The sequence below is a fragment of the Podarcis muralis genome, chromosome 2 (assembly GCF_964188315.1).
Source record: "Podarcis muralis chromosome 2, rPodMur119.hap1.1, whole genome shotgun sequence".
Taxonomy (NCBI): domain Eukaryota; kingdom Metazoa; phylum Chordata; class Lepidosauria; order Squamata; family Lacertidae; genus Podarcis; species Podarcis muralis.
The window spans coordinates 4,989,604-5,012,827 of NC_135656.1; the positions used below are offsets into that span (position 1 = coordinate 4,989,604).

The 23,224-nt window shown below is 44.5% G+C and overlaps 1 protein-coding gene across 14 annotated transcripts in view; it reads left to right on the forward strand.

Moving 5' to 3' along the window:
* Positions 1-22,230, forward strand: part of ARHGEF25 (Rho guanine nucleotide exchange factor 25) — a 79,670-nt gene extending 57,440 nt beyond the window's left edge. For 9 of the 14 annotated variants that reach the window (XM_077923777.1, XM_028721324.2, XM_077923778.1 and 6 more), the window contains 11 exons: positions 4,585-4,688; positions 4,936-5,005; positions 6,744-6,833; positions 7,804-7,911; positions 9,217-9,267; positions 10,661-10,738; positions 12,128-12,322; positions 13,171-13,351; positions 15,605-15,825; positions 18,376-18,480; positions 20,999-22,230. In XM_077923777.1, the coding sequence (XP_077779903.1) occupies positions 4,585-4,688; positions 4,936-5,005; positions 6,744-6,833; positions 7,804-7,911; positions 9,217-9,267; positions 10,661-10,738; positions 12,128-12,322; positions 13,171-13,351; positions 15,605-15,825; positions 18,376-18,480; positions 20,999-21,109 (1,314 nt within the window). In that variant the 3' untranslated portion in view covers positions 21,110-22,230. Of the gene's footprint in view, positions 1-4,584; positions 4,689-4,935; positions 5,006-6,743; positions 6,834-7,803; positions 7,912-9,216; positions 9,268-10,660; positions 10,739-12,127; positions 12,323-13,170; positions 13,352-15,604; positions 15,826-18,375; positions 18,522-20,998 lie in introns of all 14 variants that reach the window. The other 5 variants (XM_028721323.2, XM_028721318.2, XM_028721326.2 and 2 more) reach the window with 3 other exon arrangements.
* Positions 22,231-23,224: the final 994 nt, after the last annotated feature.

A 23,224-nucleotide genomic window follows, 5' to 3' on the forward strand; every position in this document is an offset into this window, starting at 1 on the left:
GTCGTCTGTCGTCCCCTTCTCCTTGTGCCCTCAATCTTTCCCAACATCAGGGTCTTTTCTAGGGAGTCTTCTTTTCTCATGAGGTGGCCAAAGTATTTAAGCCTCAGCTTCACGATTTGTCCTTCCAGTGAGCACTCAGGGCTGATTTCCTTAAGAATGAATACGTTTGATCTTCGTGCAGTCCATGGGACTCTCAAGAGTCTCCTCCAGCACCAGAATTCAAAAGCATCTCACTTCCATACATCACTACTGGGAAAACCATGGCTTTACAGACCTAACTACATGGATAAATAGTCCCCCTTATTTGAGCTGAACTTGCTGTCAATCAATAACAACGATGAAAGATAAAATATTTTTATTGAAAGATGTTCCAGTAGCACCTTAAAGACCAACTAAGTATAGGCTTTCTAGGAATGATCTTTCATGTGTATACACACTTCTTCAGATACTCTGAAGCAGAGGTCTCTTCAACCTTATAAGTGTTGATGACTGTTAATGATGGTAGTTGGTTCCACAGTGAAGGGCAAGGGATTTTTAAAGGGATAGGTGACCAAAATTAGCTTTAGCATGTATAATGGGACATGAATCCAATATCTCTATTCAGACCAGGTCTCTCCATAGTTTTTAGTTTGGTAATGAGTTGTAATTCAGCAACTTCTCTTTCAAGTGTATTTCTAAAATTCGTTTCAATAAGACAGCTACTGTGAGATCTTGTATAGAATGTCCTGGGAGACTGAAGTGTTTTCCTCTTGGTTTCTCTGTTTTATGATTCCTGGTGTCAGAAAAAACAGAAAAACAAAAAAGTTCTAATTTTTACAATCTGACGCCAGGAGTCATAAAATAGTTTGACTCATTATGTGAAGCTAAACACACAAGAGGAAGCTGTCAACAGGTTGGAAGAACTGCAGGGTTTGCAAGAAGTTCAAACAATATTCAGGGAGAAAAAACTTGGAGAGGGGGTTGTAAAAAAAAAAAAAAGCTCACTGAGGACTGGACATGCTCTTTGGGCATTGAATATTGACTGGCTGACAGCTGGGTTAAGATGGCAAACTGATGGGGGAAAGGGAATGGCATATCCCTAGAAGTGGCCTGGCTGGCTGGCACCCTGAACATCCCATTGCACATCCCACTTGTGAATTCAAATACTGAACTAGCTCTTTCATTGCTTCTGCTAACTAAACTAGTGAGCTTTCTGTTCTGACTTCAAGATCTCTTTCCTAGGTGGCTTCAATCAATTTAGACCTCATTTCTGTATGGGTTTTAGGTTCTTCATAATTTTTCAGCTCCTTAAATTGCATTTTCGTTTGTTGCTGAGTTTCTTTCAGAACTTTCCAAAATTGCTTTGGATTTCACTATCCTTAACAATTTTCCACCTAGGCTGCTTAACTCTTTATACCCCCCAGTGCCACAGAAGTTTAGAACAAGACAGGAGCTCTGGTTCTTATACGGATCTTTTGGGCGCTCCTCTGTTTCCATCACTCCATTGTGACAACTCTTCCTACATCTATTCCTGGTGATTGCCTTTTAATCAGTTACCAACCCATAGAAGGGTCCATCCATCTTGACTGCTAAATATCCTTAAAAGCCTTTGGTGAAAGTATTTGCCCAGTCTCTTTCTGAAAGCCAAAGATACAAATCTCCACTGGCCTACCTGTATATACAGAGAATGAGAGAGATGTTTGCTGATGATTTCATAGAATTCCACAAGATTGGTAAGGCAAAACTAAATTTTTATTTACTCATTTGTTTTAAAAACCGGATGAGGAGAGAAGCAGGGAAACCTCTCCAAGTAAGAGTGTGAGACTCCTTAATGTGCTTTTGGGGTGGGATGGGAGGGGGGAGGTTGTCCTCAGTCCAGGCTTATGGTCAGTTGGGGGTCTGGGGTCCAAGGGCAGGAACCTAGTGTTCTGGAGGAGGCTGTGAATGCTCTGAGGATTAAAGGTGGGGGGTGACTTCCTTAGCAGGCATTGGTCTTATGTTCACAATGTTGTGTGAACAGGGTTCCTCTAATGCAACAGAACCCCCTCTTCTCTTCCCACATGCCTCCAAAATCTGCTTCGGAAGGCCCTCCAACCCTCTGGAGCAGATTTTGAAGGGGCTGCAGGGAAAAGGAGGGGGAAGTTGCATTGCCCAAGTGGAAGTCTTGTTATGCAAGCAGAAAGGTACCATCGGAGACACCCTCTGTATTTAACTGTTCTAGCCTTAGTCGAATCCCCGCAACGGGGTGAGCTCCCATTGTTCGGTCCCAGCTCCTGCCCACCTAGCAGTTCAAAAGCACGTCAAAGTGCAAGTAGATAAATAGGTACCGCTCCAGTGGGAAGGTAAGCGGCGTTTCTGTGCGCTGTCATGTAGCCAGCATGACTAAGCCGCTTCTGGTTCGCCAGAAGCGGCTTAGTCATGCTGGCCACATGACCCGGAAGCTGTACGCTGGCTCCCTCGGCCAATAAAGCGAAATGAGCGCCGCAACCCCAGAGTCGGCCACGACTGGACTTAACGGTCAGGGGTACCTTTAGCCTTAATAACGCTTTCCAGCAGTGTACCTGGGACAGGGCTGCCATTTCCTGCATCTTCCCTTCCTCCCTAGTTCCTTTTTAAAAGTCTAGAAAGATATTGACAGCCTTCCAAGTCCTCTCTGTAAGGAGGCTAATATAATAGTTCAGCAGTTCTTCATCTGTTCTTTAAGAACTATTGGATGAATGCCACCTGGCCGGAAAACCTTGTTCCTTCTTAATGTTTTCACTTGGTTCTAAGACAGACTGATTCAGCCTTGATAACCCTTCCAGCATGTTTTGAAGACTGAAGCAAACAATTCCTTCTCTTTCTCTGCAATTTCTCTGTCTTCCGAAAAGGTCTTGTTTTGCTTCCTTGCCATATAAAGGTCCCCCTGCCTCTTTCTGGTTTTCTGCTTCTGACACCTTTAAAGAAATAATGTATTGATATCTTCAGCAGTTTGTGCTTGAAGTTCCTTTTTGTCTCTTGCCACATTGTACATCTATGTCTTGGTTTGCTCATTTGTGCTCCTCCTTCATCTGGGCAACTGTTCCTCCTTTAATGAAAATAGTTTTGCCTTTTATAGTCTCTTTGGCTCTGCTGTTTGACTGTGTTGGATTACTGTTGAGCTTGTTTGTGCTTTTTTGCTCATCCGTGGTACATATTTTATTTGAGCCTTTATTGTTACATATTTAATATGACTTGCTATGTCAACCTTCTTTTTCCATTTTGAGCAGGCCTGTTACTCAAAATCAGGCCACCAGCCATTTCAACCATTTCTGCCACCTAGTTAAGGACCTGGTTAAGCCATCTCAAATTATGCAAAAACTCAAGATTCCACCCCCCCCCCCAGCCTGTAACCAAAAACATAGTGGTGCTAAGACCGGGGGGGGGGGGGGGGACTAATGCCAGTAAATGCAAAATGGGGAGAATAACTACTACACTCTAGTACATTGATTTAGATTAAAATAATTTGTTGCAAGCTCATTCTAATTCAATTGCCAAAATAAATGCAACGTGCCAACCACAGTGTCCACAAGACAGAAAAATTAGTGCCCTGTGCTCACCAATTTGTTCTCAAGCTAGGAAAATCAGGGTCCAACTCGCCAGCCTAGGAAATAAATGCAACCACGGTCAAGTGGAGCAAAATTACTGCTTTAACTGAAAAGTGAAGAAATACTGGCTGCCCATTGGTCAGTACAAGGAGATGGGGGGAAGGTAGCAGGACGGCACTGCTTCCCTGGCTTGTCAATCATCCCAGCACTTTTTTCTTTCTAGAGTTGGCCAAAACACTGGAAGGCAGGAGCAGATTTGCCTTTTACTCACCACGTTGGTAGAATTCTGCCTCCACTCTTCCCCCTATATCTCCATAAATAAAAGGGCTGGAGACTTTTTTTTTAAAGAGGGGGAAGATGCTGAAAATTCAGGGAAGAGCCCTTGGGTAGCGCTCATTCACACAGGAGCGTAATGTTGCTAAGGACCTGAGATACTGGGGTTGAGAACAAATAATGCAAACTGAGCAACTTTAAATTGGATTTCCCTAATACATCTTGGGTGCCGATTTGGGATTTAATTGCATCTAATGCAATGGCCCTCTTTTCAGCTCTGCAAGGCAGTGGTTTTTCAAGTGCTCAACTTTTTTGTGGTCAGACTCCTGACGGGGTTACAGAAGAGTTGGGAGGGTGTGTTCTAGGCTAGGCTCTCTGTGCAGGGTGCTGCTCCATCGCTCTTCCTTGTGGACTGGATGCACCAAAGGTCTTCTGCAGCTGTTCAGGTCAGGTGGGAAATCTGGTTAATGGCAAGCTGTCTGTTGGGGAAGCTTGTCTGCCATTTCTGTGGTGCTCCTTGAGGAATCCCTGATCAGCTTCTGAAGAATGCCAGGGTTCCCCTGAGCACAGTTGGAAAGCCATTGCCAAGGGTAATGTGGCTGCTTCCTCAGCGCTTCACACCAGGGTCCTGTCCATCTTCTGCACTCTTCTGGGCACTAACGTAGCCCAGACACATTCCCCTTCATGCCACCACCCTAGCTCTGCCTCCCTGGCCTTAAAGAGGAGGCAGGCAGCCTTCTCTAGCCTGCTCTTCTGACTTCTGCAGGGCTATATGGCGACCATGAGTGCCCGTGGTATCCCAGAGGACATGAAGGGCAAGGACAAGATAATCTTTGGGAACATCCACCAGATCTATGACTGGCACAAAGAGTAAGTAAGCACAATGGGGCCAGAATGGGATGTGACAAGAGATGCCTTTTGCTGACGGCTGGTAGTGACTCCTCTTGGATTACCTTGCCCAGGTGCTTGTGGCCAGTGTGGAACAGACAAGATGAGGGGGAGCAGCAGTGGTCCACCATCATTGGGAATTGGTGGAAGAGGAGGGATGGTTGGGAAGCAAGATAACTTGTCCTGCAGATCTCACACTCTTTCTGTTCCCTCTTATCCCTGATCCCAGTTATTTACTCAAGCAGCTGGAGAAGTGTCTGGAGGACCCTGATCTTCTGGCTGAACTGTTCATAAAGCACGTGAGTCCCTGGCTTTGCTAAATAAGAACAGAAGAGCTGCCGAGCTGAGCCACAATGGGTGGTGGATAGATGGACAGGGCTCCATCATATTCTAGGCACAGGAGGTGACAGTGGTATCAAACCTCTGTTGTTCATCACATATGCATGTTGCCCTTGAACACAGGGGCTTTTCATTGGGCTAGAAGCACTGTAAGCTGTTTGCAGACTTCTGCCTTTACCTCTAGAATTGTTTGTGATACAAACCCAGATTCAAAATGAAATGATAACTTGATAGCTACAAAATAATGAAGGGGAGGTTTGTTGTGAAGGGAAAAGCTGCTTACCTTTTTGTTAATTAGGTGATTGCTAATTGGTCCAAAACAAGTCAACAAAATTGTGCAGTTTACTAGGCTGGAGCATAATAAGGTCAAGGCAGTTTGACTCTGACTGAAAAATTCTGTACTTTTTTTCTTGAATGAGATAGAGAAGAAGGATGCACACTGGGTTTTGTTAAAAAATTTTAAAAATAACATCATCATCAACAATCCTGACATGGAGGAGCATTATTGTGTGAGAATAGATAGCCTTGTACTGTTATTATTTGTAAAGTGCTACAAGGTGAATAATTTCAAATTCCAGGAGGCCCCCCTAACCATTCCCTCCTTGATTTGATATTGTGTTTATTAGTTCTTTGCCTAGAAATGAGGTGCTCCCATTGCCATCTCCTGCATCTTCCTAGATCTTCTGGCTCTGCTTTGTCAAACTTGGATGAAGTGGACTCTAGCCTATGAAAGTTTATTATGCCATATTTGTTAGTCAGTTAAGGTGCCCTAAGAGTCTTCATTGGTTCTGAGGCAACAGATTTAACAGGGCTGCCTCCTCTGGAAATTATTCATATGTAAGAATAAATATTGCTGTTGGAAGGTTGCTTTAAAAAAACAACCTACTTAAGAGATGACTTCACACATCTAACAAAATAGACTCCAGCCATGGAAAGCTTTTCCCAAAATAAATTTGCAGTACTATCCTTACAGCAGAATCCTTCAACACAGTGTGTTCCTTGGAGCTGAGTGCCCTAGTAAGTATTCTTAGGATGGCAGCCTTGGTAGCCTTTAAGATACTGCAGGGCTCTGCATTAATTCTTGTAAATAAGTCATAGTCATGCATATCCAGATAAGTAGATATGAAGTGTGCCTATTTTGTACTTGGAGTACCTGTATCCTGTGGCAAGATGAAGCACTCATCAGAGTGGCTGACTCGTTTAAAGTGATCATTACCAGTGTTGCTGAGCAGGGGTTTGAAGCTGCCTCTTTGACATACCCTCCCCAGAGTCAAGTCGCTGTTGCCGGCAAGACTACACACTTTAGATTTTGCCCCAAGTATTCTGCTGAATGGGACGCGGGTGGCACTGTGGGTAAAAGCCTCAGCGCCTAGGGCTTGCCGATCGAAAGGTCGGCGGTTCGAATCCCCGCAGTGGGGTGCGCTCCCGTTGCTCAGTCCCAGCGCCTGCCAACCTAGCAGTTCGAAAGCACCCCCGGGTGCAAGCAGATAAATAGGGACCGCTTACTGGCGGGAAGGTAAATGGCTTCGTCACGCTGGCCACGTGACCCAGAAGTGTCTGCGGACAGTGCTGGCCCCCGGCCTCTAGAGTGAGATGGGCGCACAACCCTAGAGTCTGGCAAGACTGGCCCGTACGGGCAGGGGTACCTTTACCTTTACCTTTACTATTCTGCTGAATTGTTCCCCTGTTGTTTTTCAGGAGCGCCGTTTGCACATGTACGTTGTTTACTGTCAGAACAAACCCAAATCTGAGCATATTGTGTCTGAGTTCATTGACAACTACTTTGAGGTAAGGGGCCATGTGATTAGCTGCAGCTTTGTTGCCTCTGCCGCCTCACTCCCTGCAGCTTCTGCCAGTGGCTTGCTTTGTCCTTGACTGCATACATGCGATACCTTCAGAGTGCGTTTGAAGCACATTCTTACCCTTCAAAGAATTGTGGGAACTGTAATTTATCCCTCACAGGGTTGTAGTTCCTGGCAAACCACACCACCCAGAATTCTTTGAAGGGGGAAATGTGCTTTGAACATTCTTTGAAGGTATAGTCTCTCTCCTGCTAGAATCCGCCTGCCTCCTTCTTTTCTTCACTGCCCCCTGCCCCACCCAGGGCTCCTCCATTCCAAGCTGTACTCCGAACACAAGTAAAGATGCAAAATTGCCTTTTCTCTATTGGATTATTGGGACAATATTGGCTCCACTTTTTGGCTGCAGGTGTCTCTCAAAGGGTCAGATAGAGGTCTTTCTAAGTCTTGCTACTTGAGATCATTTATATTATTATTATTATAATATTACATTCATATACCAGCCAGGGATCAAACCGTCAGCGTACAAGCAGTTGCATAGGAAGCGGGGTGCAGTGAGTGGGGACCACCCTGGGTGGCAAAAATATGTGTTTTTGAAAAAATACCTTTAAAGCACATTTCGCCCCCTAAAAGAATTATGGGCACTGCTGTTTACCCCTTTCAGAGTTACAATTCCCAGAAAACCTTATCAAACTGCAGTGCCCAGAATCCTTTGAAGGGATGTGTGCGCTTTAAATATACTTTAAAGTTACAGAGTGTACACAGCCTAGTGAGACTTTTGACGCATGGGATAAGGGGAAGGGATCTGAGGTCTTCCTGGGAAGATGAGTGGGATGCTTTGGGAGAAACAGGAAGATTTGGAGGTGTCTTGATGGAGTGGGCAGGGATTTAATAGGCAGGATGATTGATCTCCCACACAGATCCACAGGGTCCGAGCTGCTTTGTTCTCTCCTTTCCAGGAACTGAAGCAGGAACTGGGGCACCGCTTGCAGCTCAATGACTTGCTCATCAAACCCGTACAGCGGATCATGAAATACCAGCTGCTGCTCAAGGTGCTAACGTGGGAGGTGGAGTGTTGCTTTCCAAATCTAAGGCAAATGTGTGTGTGTGTGTGTGTGTGTGTGTGTGTGTGTGTGTGTAGGAGGTGAGACCAACAAGTTCCTGACCTGTAGCTAAGGAGAGACAGCAGCCAATATGTCTTCTGCTGGGTATGATATCTATGGCAGTCTTTGGCAGTGTGGACAAGTGCAGAACAGGGGTCTGCTTAAAAATAATACCTTTATTGTCAATGTACAACCTGTGTACAATGAAATTAACCAAGCCTCCCTCCGCCCCGCCCCCCGCACAAACACTCAATCTCATTGCACTCTGTGTGCTTGGCGCACAACACACCAACCCCGAAAGTCAGTTGCACTATATTATTTTCTGTTTTAAGGGAGAGATCCTGCAGCCTCATGTCATCTGCAGGACAGCAAACCGTCCCAATGTCACAAAAGGAGTAGCTAGGGTTTCTGTTGGCTGCCTAGCGCCACCTGATGGGTAATGGTTGTATTTGCCTCCAGAACTGGAACCGGGATTAGGGCAGCTTCCAGTTTACATGGTAACTGTCATATGGAGGCACTTGGTGGCTACAGTTCCTTGCGGAGTCCCACTTGCTCTCCATTTCCCCAAGCAATGAAAGGTTTGAAAGATAGCACTGCCGGGTTTAGTTCCCTTTGGCAGAAGAGAGCTCTTGAGACTTAAGGTTGTATCCAAAGTTGTCCACGCACAAGTGGAACAGACTCCTGCTTGCTTCACCTTCCTCTGCTCCTTCCATGCATCCCCCACACCCCCAAATATGTTCTGGAAGATTGGGGGACAGATTTAGGGGGCATGGAGGGCTGTAGTGGGGGGGGGGGAGGGTAAGGTGAAGTCCTGATGTGCAAGCAGAAGTCAACTTATGCATAATACCTGCTTTATTTACAAATAAGCAAGGACGGCGTCAGTGAAGGCAGGCGTATTCCTATAAGCAGACAGCACAGTCTGAATCATTCATTTCATAAGAACATAAAAGCCTGAAGCTGGTTCAAGCCAGTGGCCCATTTAGTCCAGCATCCTGTTCTCACAGTGGCCAACCAGCAAGCAGGGATCCAAGCACAAGAGCAACACTCTCCCCTCCTGTGGTTTCCAGCAACTGGCATTCAGAAGCATTGGTGTCTCCAACTGTAGAGACAAAGCATAGCCATCATGGCTGATAGCCCTCTAGGTTGGGGGCCAGCACTGCCTCCGGGGGAGCAGGTGCCACTTGGAGTTGGTTGCATGGCTTGGCTCCGGTGAAATCCCACTCCTACCACTAAAGAATGCACTTGTCCGTTTCCTCTTTTCCCTCCCAGGATTTCCTGAAATACTATGGCAAAGCTGGCAAGGACACAGAACAGCTGGAGGTAGGACTCAGAGGCACTTGCAGCTGTTGCTCCCCAGTCCCACCCTTATGTGTGGACTGGATGTTATTACGCTGCTGCTTTCTTTCTTTCTTTCTTTCTTTCTTTCTTTCTTTCTTTCTTTCTTTCTTTTTTATATATTAATTTTTATTGAACTTTACAAGAAAAGGAAAGGAAAAGAAACAAAAAAACAATACATAACACTGTAAACACATTTATATACATGTTTTCCAAATTGCAAACTAAAAAATACTTTTCATAGCCAATAATATTACCAAATTCATGCTTCAAACATTACAATATATAAATCTTAGTTAAAATATTATAGAAGACTTCCACTGCATTCTCTTAGTTATCTTGCTCGCCTTTACATCTGTTCTTCAATCATTTCCCTTCCTTAGATTCTTTCATAATCAGTCAAATCTTTATGTTCTCTATATTCTTCACAAGGTTAGTCTGGGCACAAACAAACTTTCATATTTGAATCCTGCTTGTATAAATATTCGTTTAAGCGTTCCCATTGTTTCTGAATTATAATTTTTGATTTATGCCTTATTACATCCGTCAGTTTCCAGGTACTTCACATAGTTTACTTAACCATTCCACTTTTGTTGGGATATAATTTCTTTTCCAGTGACGGGCTACCAATGTTCTCGCTGCTGTTGTTGTTGCATACAGAAAGATGTTAATTTTGTCTTTAGGGATATCCTTACTCAAGATTCCTAATAAATATGCTCCTGCCTTTTTGATATATGATACTTTTATCATTTTTTAAATCTCTTCATGAATCATCTCCCAAAATTTTTTGATCTCTGGACATGTCCACCACATATGGTATAGAGTGCCTTTCATTCTATTACATCTCCAACATTTATTACTATTCGATCTATTTATTTTTGCTAGTCTGTCTGGTGCCATATACCCTCTGTGGTGCATCTTCATATAATTCTCTCTTAATGAATAGCAGGCTGTACAATTTATATATATACTTTCCAAAACCTTTGATTATCTTCATAATCAATTGTATATCCTAAATCCCGTTTCCACTTTAGCATATTCTCTCCTTTCACTTTCAAATCAGGATCTGCAGAACTGTCCCATGAGGGTTACCACATGGTATGGGCATATTTTCATTCTGGGTATGCCTTGAGAGAGGGAGCGGAGGCTTCATTATGTTCCCGACTGCACTCATAGCTGTCAGGGGTCTTGAATCCATATCTCATAATAGTGTCTGCATGGAATTATGGCCCGTCAGTCTAAACGGGGCAGGATGTCCAGTGTTGTTTCACATGGCCTGCATCTCCTGGGTTTAATGACACTGGCGCTGCTGGCCATGGGTGCAAACCAGCCAGTCTGGCCCACCGCTTTCACCTGACTGCTTTCCTTTGCCTTTCAGAGAGCTGTGGAGGTGATGTGTTTTGTTCCGAAGCGCTGCAATGACATGATGAATGTGGGGCGTCTTCAGGGCTTTGAGGTAGGCCCTGGGAATCAATGGCTGGCTTGGAGATTCTACAGATCCCGTGGGAGCTAGGCTCTTAGCCCTGATTTTCCAATCAACTCTACTGCAGAAGGAACCTTAATTTTTTGCAGTGGGGGCTGTTCAAGGAAGAGAACCTTATAATTCCTCTTCAACCAGGCCTTGACCTGATTCTATGGCCTTTTAAATGTGTCTGTGGGAGAGGGGGTTATTGTTTTATTTTTGTTTTAACTATATATTTTGTGCTTCTATCCTGTATTTTAATCTTGTGAACTGCCCTGAGATCTTTGGATAAAAGGCAGAATAATAATAATAATAATAATAATAATAATAATAATAATAATAGACATTTTAAAATGAGGGTCCTCCAACTGTGTGTATGCCGATCTGAGAATCGTGAGCTTAAAATTTAGGAACAAGTGGGTAGAAAAGGGAGTAGTAATTGAAAGAATTAGGTCTCAGGGCCTATCACATCAGGGTGTGTTGAATTTTTCAGCTTTCAAATTCCAAAAACGAGGGGACTGAAAAGTTGGAAACATGACTTGGAAATTCAAAAGATATTTTGGTTAAATTAATATAGTTTTGTTTAGTAATGAAAATGTGTGTAAAATTGCATAGAAATTATTAAAAACAATTGCCAAGTATTTGCATTTGTTTGTTTGTTTGATTGTTTGTTTGATTGTTTGTTAATTATTAAGCATTACCTGACATTTTCAGAAAGTAAAATTAAAAATTATTTGGCTTTCTGAAAACAGTGTATGTGCATCTTCATTAAGCGTAGATGTTTCAAGCCAAATGTTGTCCAAGCACAAAAATTATAGCAGATTTGAATTCCTCACACCCAGAAACATATTTTTAAGGCCCCTCACTGAAGCAATTTGCCCTAATCCACACCCCCTTGTCCCACTGCTTTGTCATGAGGAAAACTGCTCTTTTGTTGTATTCTTTGGATTGCTGTTTGTCCTGATTTAACACTAAAGAGTGGCTTTCCCTGGGAAAGGAATGGGGGAGGGGAAAACCACTTGGCCCCCTCCTTTCCAGGCACAGCAGAAGCAGAGGTGTGGACGAGCCCTCAGACATGTTGTGAAATATCATGTGGCACAGCCCTTCCTGGGAATACACTGCTTTAAATGTAAGTGAATATTTCGGTGCTGCCTCAGATCTAAAAGAACCCAAACCTCTCTGCATATAGAAAGTTGCCAAGTAAAGAGGAAGGGTTCTAAGCTTCTCCTTGACAGGTTAGTTTTCTACTGGCAGGCAGTTTTTGAGATGGGTCGGAATTCAAAGGTGCAGCGTGTCATCTGCAAGTGGTAATTCTGAGTCTTCAGGGCAATTTTTGTGCCTTCTCCCCAGCTGAGTAACTAGGATCTGCCCTCTCTTCTCCAGGGGAAACTGACTGCGCAGGGGAAGCTGCTGCAGCAGAACACCTTCTGGGTGACGGAGCAGGCAGGCGGGATCCTGGCCCGGGGCCGTGAGCGGCGCATCTTTCTCTTTGAGCAGATTGTCATCCTGAGTGAGACCCTGGAGCGGCGGCGTGGTCCGTATGCCGCTCCAACTTATGCCTTCAAGAGCAGCATCAAGGTATTACGGGGCTAACAGCAGAGAACCTGTATTCCCTGTACCTATCGCTGTTTACCCCATGTTTCTGCGGTTGCACCGTGCATCTGCAGAATGCAATTGTGAGCACTGAATTTGGCATCCTGAGAGTCTATGCATGTGTATAAAATTTTATACGGCTAGAAATTGCGAGTGAAATTCAACGTGGTGTGCTATTGCAAATGTTCCGTCTGTGTAAGCGTTTCAGCTTGTGAGACAGAACAACGGCCTTTTCTCCCCCAGTGCACTGTTCTGGGGGTTCTTCTGACTCCCCTCCTCAGAGCCAATTTAGGGGTGCATGCAAGAGGAGGGAGGAGGCCCATTGCAAAAGCCCTTGCACAGGGCTTCCACTGATGGGCTCATTAGGTGAATCCTGCCTTATATAAATGTATAGCCTTATGGCTGTGAAGATAGGGTTGAAAGTGTGTGGGCATTGCTTGGCGTAATCTCGGGAGCAGAGAGCAGGGGTAGTGCAAAGCAAGGAAATAGGGAAATTAGCTGGCTTTGCATTCTTCGTTCAGGTTTCAGAATGTAGCTTTTCTTGGCACAAGAATATAGGCTGGCTTGGTGTGCAGAACGTTGATCTTTGTTTAAAGCACAGAGATTACACAGCCTTGGTTATATCCAGAGAACCACAGAATTTCTAGGACTTCATGAATGTGCAGATGTACCCAAATCTGTTTTCTAAATAACTAAATAAATAAATACAGGCTCTTCCTTTTGCTTGCCTTGACTGCGAGGCCCTCCCTGTTTGTCCATTTTATTGCTAATATCTTCTTCTTTTTCTTGCTTTTGAATGGTCATTTCCTATCCACTATCCGTCTCAATGCCAGGTCAGCTGTTTGGGCCTGGAGCCCTGTGTGGATAATGATCCCTGCAAATTTGCACTGATCTCTCGTGGCGCAGAACGGGGCACCATCCGTTACGTACTGCAGGCAGCAACGTCAGAGATTGCCCAGGCCTGGGTGGCTGACATCAGCCTCATCTTGGAGACACAACGTGACTTCCTCAATGGTAGGGGGTTCAAAGAGATGGTCTGTTCCTAACTCTCTCAGGCACCCGCAGTCCTTTAAACCACACCCAGCCTTCTTCAAGGAGTGATTCCTCAATATTTCTTCCTTCATTTTCCTCACTCCTGGTTTAGATGGAATATGAAAGCTAAGATGTTTCCACAATGCTTTGCAGAAGTATAGGAAACTTCAGCTGGCTTCTAGATGGTGGGGCGGGGGCAGGGAATAGACAATTTTCAAAGAGTAATTTGAATTAGAGGCTACTGCCTTTCAGTGAGTTTAAATACAGTTTGGCTCTTTCTGAGTGAAAGAAATGACCTAGCAATAGGTTTGTTTAAGTTTGTTTTAAGTTATTTCTAATTCAACTTCTATCAGAATTGATCCCAAGTACAAAAAAAGAATATTTAAAGTGATAAACACCCGAATTCCATGCCACCATAGCATATCAGCAGGGACGCGGGTGGCGCTGTGGGTAAAACCTCAGTGCCTAGGACTTGCCAATCGTATGGTTGGCAGTTCGAATCCCTGCGGCGGGGTGAGCTCCCGTCTTTCGGTCCCAGCTCCTGCCCACCTAGCAGTTTGAAAGCACCCCTAAGTGCAAGTAGATAAATAGGTACCGCTTTATAGCGGGAAGGTAAACAGCATTTCCGTGTGCTGCGCTGGTGCTGGCTCGCCAGTTGCAGCTTGTCACGCTGGCCACGTGACCTGGAAGTGTCTGCGGACAGCGCTGGCCCCTGGCCTCTTAAGTGAGATGGGCACACAACCCTAGAGTCGGACACGACTGGCCCGTACGGGCAGGGGTACCTTTACCTTTACCTTTATAGAATATCAGCAGGAATAAAACCATAATCAGGGCCCTGATATTTATTGAGCATTCATCCTGATTTGCTTGCACTAAGCTTATGCGGAGGTTAGATTACATTTAGCTTTTATTGAGTATTCATTCTGATTATTTGTGTGTGGGGGGTGTTAAATGTCAAGGACCATTCATTTGCTACGGTGATGGAGCACTTTAATCCACTTTAAATGGTGCAAACCTACAGTTCTGGTATGCAATTGAATCACTCCTTCAAAATCAGTAGGAATGTTCATTAAATAGGTCATCTGGAGGTACAATCCATTCTATCTCTGTCTGTCTCTTTCTATATACCAGCCCCCCACCCCCAGCTCTAATATTACATTACCATCTTCTCATGTATGTGCAAGTCAGGCCTTAATTGTGCAATCAAGTGATGTACACGCATGTCTCAACTAGCCATACATTTTTACTTCAAGCACAAGCTGTACTTTGGCCTTTGTGAATCGAGCCAACACACAACTTTGGAAGGATGGGGTGAGTCCCAAAGTAGATGGCAGAGCAGAAGTGGACTGTACAACTTGAGACTGCCAGTAAGCAGGAGGTCACGTTTTTTAACACTTTCTCAAATAAAAAACTGAGAGATTTGTATTCTAAATCTTTCTCTCTGATTTGCTGTGTTGAGAAAAGGTAGTGTGCCCCCCCACACACACACATAGGGGAGCAATCAAAAATAGGATTCCCACCCTTCAGTTTGAAGTCAGATAGTAAAAATTTCTACCCTGCTGTTTTGCATAATGTGTAGATCAGTTCTGAAGGACTCTTAACTTGAATGCATGGACCATGTCTAGGAAACCTTGATTCCACCAAGGGCCATGTTCCCCTAGGGGAAATCTGTTGGAGACCACATGCCAGTGTGGGCAGGGGCAGAGCCGCCCCCTCTCTTTCTTAAGATATTCACTGCCCCATAATCTCTCAAAAGAGAGAAATAAGAGTGGGGGACAGTGATGATATTAAGAAATGGGAGTTGGGGGAGGGTGTTTGTGCATGGGATGGTGTTGCTCTTAAGAGCTGCAATGCACCCCAGTGTTGCCTGTGGCCCCTCATCTCCTTGCTGGGCTTCCTCCTATCCCTGCCATGCAGTTTCCAGGAGCTGCTGTCTTCGGGCACCTCAAGCACTTTGAAGTGGTGGCTCCTGATGCAGCAGCACCCCTCTCCTGCTTGATGAGGGTGCTTGAGACACCTTTTGACAGTGGCTTTTGAGAGAAGCATTGGAAGCTGCTTGAAGCGCACCTACGCAGGTGGGGCTGTGGGGCTTCACCCCGTGGTTCCTGCGTCACTCCCCTGAGGAGTCTTTTTTCCTTTCTTGCAGAAGATTAAGTTTCACTAATGGAATTCAGAGCGTTTTGTGTTTCAGTGTGTGACCCTGCCGTTCATTGCCCCTTTCTGTTTTCTTGCCAGCACTGCAGTCGCCCATAGAGTACCAGCGCAGAGAGAGCAAAACCCATAGCCTAGGACGCATTGGAGTCCCGCATCACTCACTGCCCGGTGGACCCAGCCGGCCCTGCTCCTCTGTCTCCATGGACCAGAGCAAGGGATCCAGCCTCCAGCCCCACAACGCCTCTCTCCCCTCCCTCTACCTTCCGGGCCCAGGCCAGCCTGAGCAACAGGCCTATGTTGAGGTAAGGTAGGAAGGTCTTCAACGGAAGATCCCTGTTGAATTAACAGCTTTGTGAGGTTTGGCTGGCACAGGTGAAGTTCCTGTTCTAGCTTTGGAATGAAAGGGGCTAGTAATTGGCAAGAGGGATTTGAAATTCAGTTCAGTGCTTACATTTGTTAAACCTCATTAACACATGTATAGTTTGCAAGAGCTATGTGAAGCAGAAAATGAAAACAATCATTTGTCATTAAAACAATCCACCATGTGTGCTGGCTTGAGATTGCATTGTACACATGCTGTCACAGAGACAAAGGAAGGTTATCTTCCCCACACAATTCATATCAGTATTGTCTAACAAAATTTCATTTAAAAAAATGCCCAAGGGGAGATGTTCCAAAAATGTAGGCATTTAACCTCATCAGGACACAATAAGGGCCTGCAGGATCAGGCCAGTAGCCCACCTAGGCCAGCATCCTATTTTCACAAGGGCCAGTCAGAGGGCTGTGGGAAGCCTACAGGCAGAACTTGAGCACACCAACCCCTCCTCCCTTCTTGCAGTTCCCACCAACTAGTATTCAGAAGCATTACTGCATCTGAGAATCTCCCTGTTAACAGCTGCTCAACAAAAAAATGAGAAATTGGAGCTCAATGTTCAGTTAGTATTTTAGTCTCATTTGTAAGCCCTCCCGCAAATATTTATATCAAGGGGCAGTGTAGATAGCTTTAAGAATAAGAAGTAAAGAAGTAAATAGATGAGACATGTTTTCCTGTTTGGGACAAAATCTTGGGGTCTATTAAGTTAGAGGATATTGACCTCATCCCATGCAGATAGATTTTCTCCTTGTACCCTTCATTGATTAATCCAGAGCGGTAACTGCTAATGGATTGGTATCATCCGCTTCCTGCAGAAGCATGTGTTGAGCAATTCCAACTGTAAGAATATAATTGTGAGTGTGCTTAAGGGATGTTAGGGAGTGTGTGGTCTCTGTTAAGTGAGCTTATGCAACACAGTGTGTCACAGTTCCCCAAAGTGGAGACCAGGCTAGTGGCCCTTCCGCTGCCACCAGGCAGAAGTCTTTATTTTTCTGGTTGCCTCCACCAAACAATCTAAGCTCACCTGGGTTTCAAAAAGAACACACTTAGGTAGTGTGTGGCTTGGCTTTTAAGCATAAGGTGGGCAAGAGACCACAAGGCTTTGTGAAAGAGGTTTAAATGTTCACTAAAAAAGAAGGTTTTAACATCTGAATGTTTATGTACACACAAAACAATCACCAAAGCAACCTGAGTCTGGACACCATCTGTTGCCAAGAGTAATGGGGTGGGAGGGAATTGGGTCTAGGGCCTCTGTTCTTAAACTTCAAACTGGGCAGCAGGTATTCAGGAAAAGAGGGACAGAGGAGGGGACTGTTGAGTTCCCCTTGGGTGACTAACTGGAGAGCAGCCAGGGAGACTGCTAACTCTTTCCCAGACTGCCTGGATGAGATGACGTCTTCATCATCTCACCTGCCAGACCCTCCAGATGGACAGGTGTGCTGCTAACCATTCCTCCCAGCATCATGGTCTCAGCCAGGCTGGTTCTGTGGCTTGCTCTGTTGCCGAGGTGATGGGTGAGAAAGGTAGAACTGGAGCCAGGCAAGAGAGAAGACAAATAGACGTGTCTGCTGCTGATAATCAAAGCCTTTAATAACCAGTCCATAGATACTTGCATGCGTGCATGTGAGGATATTCACACACTCCTCCAAACATGTTGCAGGGAAGGGGAGGGTAGAGGAAATTCAGAGTAGACATAAGCAAGCTTCACCCATTCTGAAACCATCCAAATATTGTTTGTGTTCATTAACCACTGCCAATATCATAATCATTTTTCTTCTTGTTACATTGACTGCCTCTCCTTCAATTTCCCTCTGTTTTAATTTTTCATGATAACTGTTGGAGTCATCTATCTGATAAACAATCGTTCAGTAGTTATTGTTTTTTCCTTGGTTATATTGTATTATTTCTGATGAGGATTATCTGTTGTTGTGATTTTAAAAAATGTTAATCACTAAAACCTATAGTAAGTGTGGAGGAAAGACCAGGAGACCAAAGTAGTGTTCTGTGAAGACAGTGGTGAAGACAAGAGTGCTGATTTCTGTTCTCAGATATGAGTTGGAGGAGGAGGTAGGAAAGAGTGCTATGCTGTCTTAGTAGGCTTCAGGACTCTACAGGTTTCTGATTCCAGATTAGATGAAAAGGAGATCAAACTGATCTCTAATAGAGGCACAGAGAGAGAGACACAAGAGATTTGCAAGAGGATGTCTGCCTACTTTCTTCTTTGGGAAATTAGGTGCCTTCATTTGATGAATTGGATTGCCAGAATCCCTTCCGGGTCAGGGGTCTTGTGAAACTATGACATTTGCATGGCGTTCTTTCCATGTGAGATGTTGTTTTACTTCAGCTATGCACAAGTTGACAGTTGACAAGCTATGCACACTTTCTCACATAACATGACACCAAATTGAGAGCACCCATCTGTGCTGGAATGTTGTCTACTCCCCACCCAGATTAAACCCACTTTGCTTTCTGCCCCCAGCCATCTCGCAGCCAAAGCTCTCCAGGGCCTGGACCAGTTCACCTACCTTCCGATGGCTCTGAGGTGCATCTCTCCAATTCCTCCCGGCAAGAGTCCCTGCACACAGTGAGTGTTGGTGGGCAGAGGAAGTGTTCCTTTTAATCTGAGTAAGGATTCAACGTTCACAGCTGACATAACGATAATGATTCATGTTCTGTTGCCCGTGGCCTTACTCATTCTTTCCATCAGGACAGTTACTAAACTTTCACTGGGACTGACGTTTTACACACACACACACACACACACACACACACACACACACACACATATCCCTACCACTTGACCACATGTTGCCACCGTGCCACAGAAGCCTAGGGGAAAATGCAGAATCTGGACTGGCTGCAGAATTCAAAGCTTCTGCCTATAGTGGCCTTCCCAGTGAGAAACCACTGACATTCTTCCAAAGGAATCCCAGGGTTCCCCAAAACACAGTCTGTTAGTAGAGTACGTCCCCATCTCTTGCGTTGTTTACCGTTGCTGATGCATTCATATGCCAGTAATTTTATTTCTGGAAAGCTTTTTGATGCTGTGCTTTCCTTCCCACAAGAGATTTTGAAAGCATGCCATATACACTTTTCTTCCTTCCATTTACCTGCAATCTGCTTCACTCTCAGGCTGAGAACATGGGCAGACATTGCCTAATGAACTGTCTTATGCTCTTATCTTTGGTTTTGCTTTAGAGCAGAAATGAGGAAGCTGTGGCTCTTGAGAAGCTGTTGGGCTGCAACTCCCACCGTCTCTGATCATTGGCTTTGCTGGCTGGGGCTGATGGGAATGTAAGAGCATAAGACAGGCATAGGCAAACTCGGCCCTCCAGATGTTTGAGGCTACAAATCCCATCATCCCTGACCACTGGTCCTGTTAGCGAGGGATGATGGGAGTTGTAGTCCCAAAACAGCTGGAGGGCAGAGTTTGCCTATGCCTGCCAGAAGATGAGCCCTGCTTGATTATACCAAGGGCCCTTCTAGCCCAGCATCCTGTACTCACAGCCAATCAGGAACCTATGGGAAATGCATAAGCTGATCTAAGCGCAACAGCATGTTCTCCCCACTTGTGCTTCCGAGATACCAGGTACTGGTATTCCAAGGTGTACAATCTTCGATACTGAAGCTGTCATGACTAGTAGCCATTAAGACTCTTATTGCCCATGATGGAGGTGGAGTCCAACACATCTGAAGGACCACAGGTTCCTCATCCCTGATTGAGAGGAAGCCTGAGTAAGTATATATAGGCATATTTGTTATACACAACTGATCTAGCCATAGCTGTTAGCTAAAAGGAACTTCTATGTATGTAGGACATTGCTTCTCAAAGGCTGTGGCACAAGGAGAGGATGGCAAGTATGACAGGAAGATTCAAGGAGAATAAAAGAAACATTTCATTATAGCATAGTATCAAAAAAATTTTTTTGCAATATGTGGATACATGTATTTCCAAAATGAGAGCAAGAGCATAAAGTGATACTGAGAACAATCATAGTTGTGATTTAGAATCGCTGTTCCAATATATTTCTTATCAATAAAAAAAATGGTGTGGTGCAAGAAAATTTCTATTCTGAAAGTGCGATCCAAAGAAAAAAAGGCTGAAAATCACTGACGTAGGAGATGAATTGAGGATTAAATCTGTAGATTAAAAGTTAAACTTTGTATCCCACATATGTGGGAGACATACAAAAAGTGGGCTGTCAAGCCATTTAACAAAGTAAAACACATACTGTATACATTTTTGCAGCTTACTAAAATTTAGTAATTGGGCAATTACGGTACAGCTTTTTGTCCCTTTTATTTGAGGTTTGCTGACCTCCCCCTCTTCAACCCTGCTGCAGAGAACGAACCACATGTTTTAGTAAGATAAACAATTACATTTCAATGCAGGCAGCAGATACAATACAGGTAATAAAACTTATCAGGTACAAAAAGTTGGCTTCTATAGGCTGCATCTGTCTGGACCTCCCAGATACACATTTGATCAGTTTGGAAACATGGTAGAAAGAGAGTCTTCTCAGAGACAGGATGAAGTATAAAAGATTATCTCTGTGGTTACAGAATTCCAGCCAGAGGAGGCAGGGCAAGAAAGCACACAGAGGGTCCTCTCTAGGAAATTTAAGTGCACTCTTTGTGTACTAGCCCTGTCTTGTCTAGCAAAACATGCATTTGTGATTTGGCTGCAAACCCCACACTGTGGACAGAGGCAGAATACCAGAATATCTCTGAACACTAAGAGCTAAGTGTTGGCAACAACAGGAAAAAGTCACCACCTTCATTCCCTGCCTTGGGTGTTTCAAAGAGGCATCATGTTGGCTGCTGCTGAGGCACAGAATGTTGGATTTGATGCACCTTGGCCTGATCCAGCAAGGCAGTACTTAAGATGATTAATTTGCATAATTTATACAGAATGCAGCTTTTCGCAGCACAAAATTGGATTACCTCATAGTAGATATATTGAACCAAAGTATTACACTGTCTTACCTGTTGATAAGATAAAGCCAATGGGTGTGCAGTGGCAGGTGCTCTGCAGGGTGAGTCTTGCAAAATACGTCTCAGGAACCTTTCCAGAGTTTTCATTGTTCCTCTGTCCCTGACAGGCCCCAAGTGATGACGACGCCAGGCCGCTGCTCCCTGATCCTGAAGTCCCGGAAATCAGTTTCCCTGAAGGCTGTGCTCAACTTGCCCAACTTGATGAGGATGAGCTGTGACTCTTGGGCTGTGAGAAAGCCCCTGTCAGACCAGTGGGGTGGGGGCTTTGACTGATCTAACTAGCTCTTCCCTCTTCTCCCCCTACCCTCCCTCCTTCTGCTGTCTCCAAGGGAAAGAGAGACACAGCAGCAGCATGGTGCAAACTCTTGCTGCCCTCTGGTTCTGCTCTGTTTGCCCAGACACCCCCCATCCTATGAAAGGGGCGCAGAACCCCCACATTGGGACCAGAGAGTGCCGCTGGTGGCCCTTCCCTTTCCTCCAGACCCCTGTATATGCATGCTGTGGGGCTATACGGGCTTCAGGTCGGGGCTCTTGGACAAGGGAGTTGGATTGTGTGAATTGAGAATTTTATTTTGTTTGTTGTAATAATAAAGATTTTAGTTAAAACAAACAAGGAGACAAATTGCTCCAGGACACCTCTGTCTTCATGCAGGCTCTTCCATGAGTAACTTGTGCACTATGTGCTGGATCCCCTTCTCTTGGCCTTGCACTTTATTTAGGGCAAACCTTAATACCTTGTTGGCCAGTTTCACAACATCTTCCTTTACACTGCTTCCCCTCCAAGCACTGAAGATATACACAGAGAGAGAGAGTGTATACACATGCGTATACATACACATATTTGTAATTAGAAATGAAAAATGACCCTTAGCCTCTGACACATGGAGAAGGGAACCACCTTTATTAGCAGTTTTAGAATCTTGCCCAAGAGTGTTTTCCCTCACTCTATTTTTTGAAAGAATGGGCTAGCCTAAGAAAGTTAGGCCCAGTTCAAAGTTTACTTTTGAACTCACAATAAGTGACAAGATACATATGTGATACTGCCAAGTTGTGAACGTTGCAGGTACATTGTAAATGGCTGGTTGGTTGGTTGAACACAGAAGCAGACACCCTTTCCCAATCGCTGCTTCATGTTTACTGTGTAATAGTCCAGCTACTTTAAGCTTGTGTTTGCTGTTCACAGTTGATGACTTAAATTTTGCCATTTGTACATTTTTGCCCAACTTCTGAAAATACGAATCTGTATTGTGTGGTACATGTGTTTGGCTGCGTGCCAAACACATATATATTATGTATATATATTATTTTATATTAAACCTATCCCAGATAATTCACAAAGTGCAAGAGAAGGAAGCACATTTGAAGGTGAAGGTGAAGATCAATTCTCATGGGCAAATGTGGCGTTAAGGAAAAATATTAGGAAGTAGTGTGTGTGTGTTTATACACGCATGTGCTTCAGTGCAGATGAAGCTTAAGTAGGCAAGTCTTCTCTTCTGCATGCACAAACACTGTGGTAATAACCAGGGACCATTATTTGGTGCTTGTACCCCCAAGCAACACTTTCTCCACAACACTTGTTTGAGACAGGGTAAAAGACCTTATCTAGGGGTGGAAGCTCGATCCAAGCCAAAAGCAGCCTTGTGGTTCCTTCAGTTTCAGCAGACGCTGCCCCCAGGTTCTCAAGTTATACTTTGAAACGAAAACACCTTTAAAAATGTTTGTGGGATGGCAACTTGTGTGGCGTATAGGAAAGCCTACAGAAGACACACAGCGCTGCCTACGAATTTATCTGACATCCAGAATCAGGTTACTAGTTTGATTCCAAATATCCTTTTGCCATTCCAGTCCATTTTTGCCCCTCAGTCGAACCTGATTTGGGCTCACAAGGCAGGTCAGCATGTTTTGTTACTACATTGGTTTTGCATTTTCATTCTTTAGGAGAGGCAGTTGACGGGTTTTCAGCCTCAGGTGCCAAAATATTCAGTACGTTGACACCACTGGCTGCTCTACTTCAAGCAGAAAAATGTTTTGGAATGATCCTGCTAAGGGACTTCTCTGTTATCTCCCATTAACATCAGAACAGACATCAAGGAAAACTCCCAAATCTGGGCAATCCCATTGTGCTCTTTGCCTGTTAATAGGATTTGGCTTTACCTGACAGAGGGAAGGGTCAGGAAGAATGGCTTCTTCTATCAACTCCCTTCTTTTTAACAAGAGTCAGAAGTGCAGAGATGCAAATGAATGAAGCTCGGCTCTTTTACACATCAAAGACACTCGGCCTATTTTAACAAAGGAGGATCTGCTCAAATGATGCTGATGGTGTTACAGACCTG